Source organism: Lepidothrix coronata, unplaced genomic scaffold, assembly GCF_001604755.1.
Source record: "Lepidothrix coronata isolate B3197 unplaced genomic scaffold, Lepidothrix_coronata-1.0 Scaffold108, whole genome shotgun sequence".
NCBI lineage: Eukaryota > Metazoa > Chordata > Aves > Passeriformes > Pipridae > Lepidothrix > Lepidothrix coronata.
The window spans coordinates 2,992,034-2,994,641 of NW_016690288.1; the positions used below are offsets into that span (position 1 = coordinate 2,992,034).

General features: G+C 42.3%; 1 protein-coding gene across 7 annotated transcripts in view; it reads right to left on the bottom strand.

Moving 5' to 3' along the window:
* The window catches only part of GTF2I (general transcription factor IIi), a 94,064-nt gene that overhangs the window by 59,116 nt on the left and 32,340 nt on the right, over positions 1-2,608 (bottom strand). For 5 of the 7 annotated variants that reach the window (XM_017824051.1, XM_017824049.1, XM_017824050.1 and 2 more), the window contains exons 11-12: positions 1,467-1,532; positions 275-376 (exon numbers count right to left, since the gene is read on the bottom strand). In XM_017824051.1, coding sequence (XP_017679540.1) covers positions 275-376; positions 1,467-1,532 — 168 coding nt within the window. Of the gene's footprint in view, positions 1-274; positions 387-1,466; positions 1,533-2,608 lie in introns of those variants that run through there. The other 2 variants (XM_017824054.1, XM_017824053.1) reach the window with 2 other exon arrangements.

Below are 2,608 nucleotides of genomic sequence, written 5' to 3' on the forward strand. Positions count from 1 at the left end.
TGCAGTCTCTCTCTCTGGGCTGAGGAGAGAGAAACCCTCACTGGTGTTACAGGCCATGCTGGCGGTGAGCCTGGGTGGAGGAGGACAGAGAAGAAAACAAGCTTGGCAGAGATCAGGAGGCAGGAGTTTCTCAGGCCCAGCATTTTCCTCAGCTGGGGAAGATTTTGCTTTGTAAGTTTTTGTCTTCTTACCTTGGAAATAAAGCTTTTTTGGGATCATTCCAATGCCTTTACCTTTTAGGGGGATACCTGCGTGTATCTTACTCTACACTTACCAACAGTGCACTCTTCCACTTTTCTTCTCCCAGAATTGTCAGCTCCATTAGTTGACCTAGTGCATTTCGGTCTCTTGTTAGGGGGCAGATAGTCATCATCATCTTAAAGAATCATAAAAATATCACTGGTTCAATGTCCAGACAACTCATGTGCAATGCTGGAACTGCTTTGAATTTCAAAGCTCTAATGCAAGTATTGGACAACAAACAAAGACAATCAATTTCACATAAAGAATAGCAGGTACTTAGGAGTTTGCTACGCAAGAATAACATGACATATTGACACACCTTGTACCTATGCAGTTGTATTATATTCCGTCAGACAAAACCCCTTCAGACCATTTTTACTTTTGCGCAAAGGCCTTTACGGATACACAGAACTTCATGACGCTTATTACCTCTTCTGTTGAGGTAATGTAAGAGTTATTTTATTGCTGGATGACAAAAAGGTAAAAGTAATGCCAGAAATGTCCTAAGTGCCCCTGCCTGTTTCCTAAATTGCTAACTGGGTGGTCTCAATCCTAATCGAATTCCAGAAGCAAGCACTGCAAAACCCACACGCAGAAGTGCTTTAAAAAAGTCACAGGACATGTAATCCACAAACACAAGAAACAGAGCTGACTCCCAACCAAGATCCTAGACTGAAAACAACAGCAACACTGGGCAGAGGCTTTAGCGCCATTCAGATGAGAAAGGCAAGTGGCAAGTACAAAGGTTTTTCTCTCGTATTTATCGCTATGCGGCAAATAAATTGAGGCTTCACTTATGCCACCTGTGACACAGCCTTTCTGTTCTGGTACAGTTCTTCCCAGAAGCGAGTGTTCACCAGAAATTTTATAGAACTACAGTGAGCTTACAAAACAATGTGTTCTTCAGAATGAATGAAAGTTACAACATCCTGTGTGTTCAGTGACTATTCTTCATTACCAACGCTTCAAATTAACGTGAAAGATGCAAACTGCTGCCTGGCATCATTTCAAAACCAGCCCAGGAAGTCCAATATCCTTCAGCATATTATAGCTTTATAAAACTTCGGGACTAGATCTGTTTACTAAGCAGTGCACAGTCCAAGCTGCAGTCAACACTGGCACATAAGTCTTTTTATTCAGTGACAAGTAACCCAGGCACTGGAAAGCATTTTTTGGATATAAAAATGTCCAACAGACTGAAATCAATGAACCACTGAACTGACCTTCTTCACTGGAGAATTCAACCTCAGAATCCTCACTTGTTTCTGACGAGTCATGCTGGGAGGAAGCTGAAAGGGAAAAACAGGGCTGCTGAATGATGGACACAGAAAAGGGTTTTCAAACCAAACACTCCACGATTCTGCATTTAAACTAACATTTGTCAGAGAAACCCCTGGCACTCACTGCAGGCAACAAAAGCAGAAGCAAAGATATTTTACCAAAAGCGTTGAAGCAGTTCCAGACAAGGGTAAGGAGGTGAGGATTACACNCAACATTGCACTCTTCCACTTTTCTTCTCCCAGAATGGTCAGCTTCATTCGTTGACCTAGTGCGTTTCAGTCTCTTATTAGAGGGCAGGTAGTCGTCATCATCTTAAAGAAACATAAAAATTGAACGCTGGTTCAATGTCCAGGCAACTCATGTGCAATGCTGGAACTGCTTTGAATTTCAAAGCTCTAATGCAAGTATTGCACTGGGCTTATCAGGGCACCAAACTGTGCAACACATTACTTATGTGAGAAACTTTAGAAAGCTCCTCTTCCTACCCCTGTAGGAACAACCTGCGCAAGACAGCCTCTGTAAGGCACAAGACAGCAAAAAGCACAGTTGCTTCTGTACTTCCTAAGGAAAACAACATTGTGTTTTGAAACATGACTGCCAACCTCACAATCATAAAATGACCATGCAACAGCAAAAGGAAATCAGGAAATAAACTGTGCAGATATTGACGACATTTTTTTTATCTATCTGGAAGTAGTACCCTTCCACTAGAAAGTCTCGCAACAACAGCACCTAAGTTTTGTCTTGAAGAGCTCAAAGCTGCTAAAACCAGTTTCGAAACACTGTAAAACTAATGGACGCAAATGAAAACTCATGTAACAGGTCAACTCCACCTAAAACACACACACATGGACAGACAGGAAAACTGCAAATGCAGGAATTTTTGCGTGAGCTGCTACTCAGCCAGTCACTTCTCAATCCAACTCTATCCTCCTTAGGTTCCTGAGCTATTAAGTGTGGGGGGAGGCGGCGGGTCTGTTGAGCTCCTAGAAGTTGACGAGCTTAAAATATTGGATGGTATAATGCCCTTCCCATGAGAGCAGTGAAGTTAATTAACCATTCCCATAAAGAGAGCAGCCTTGAG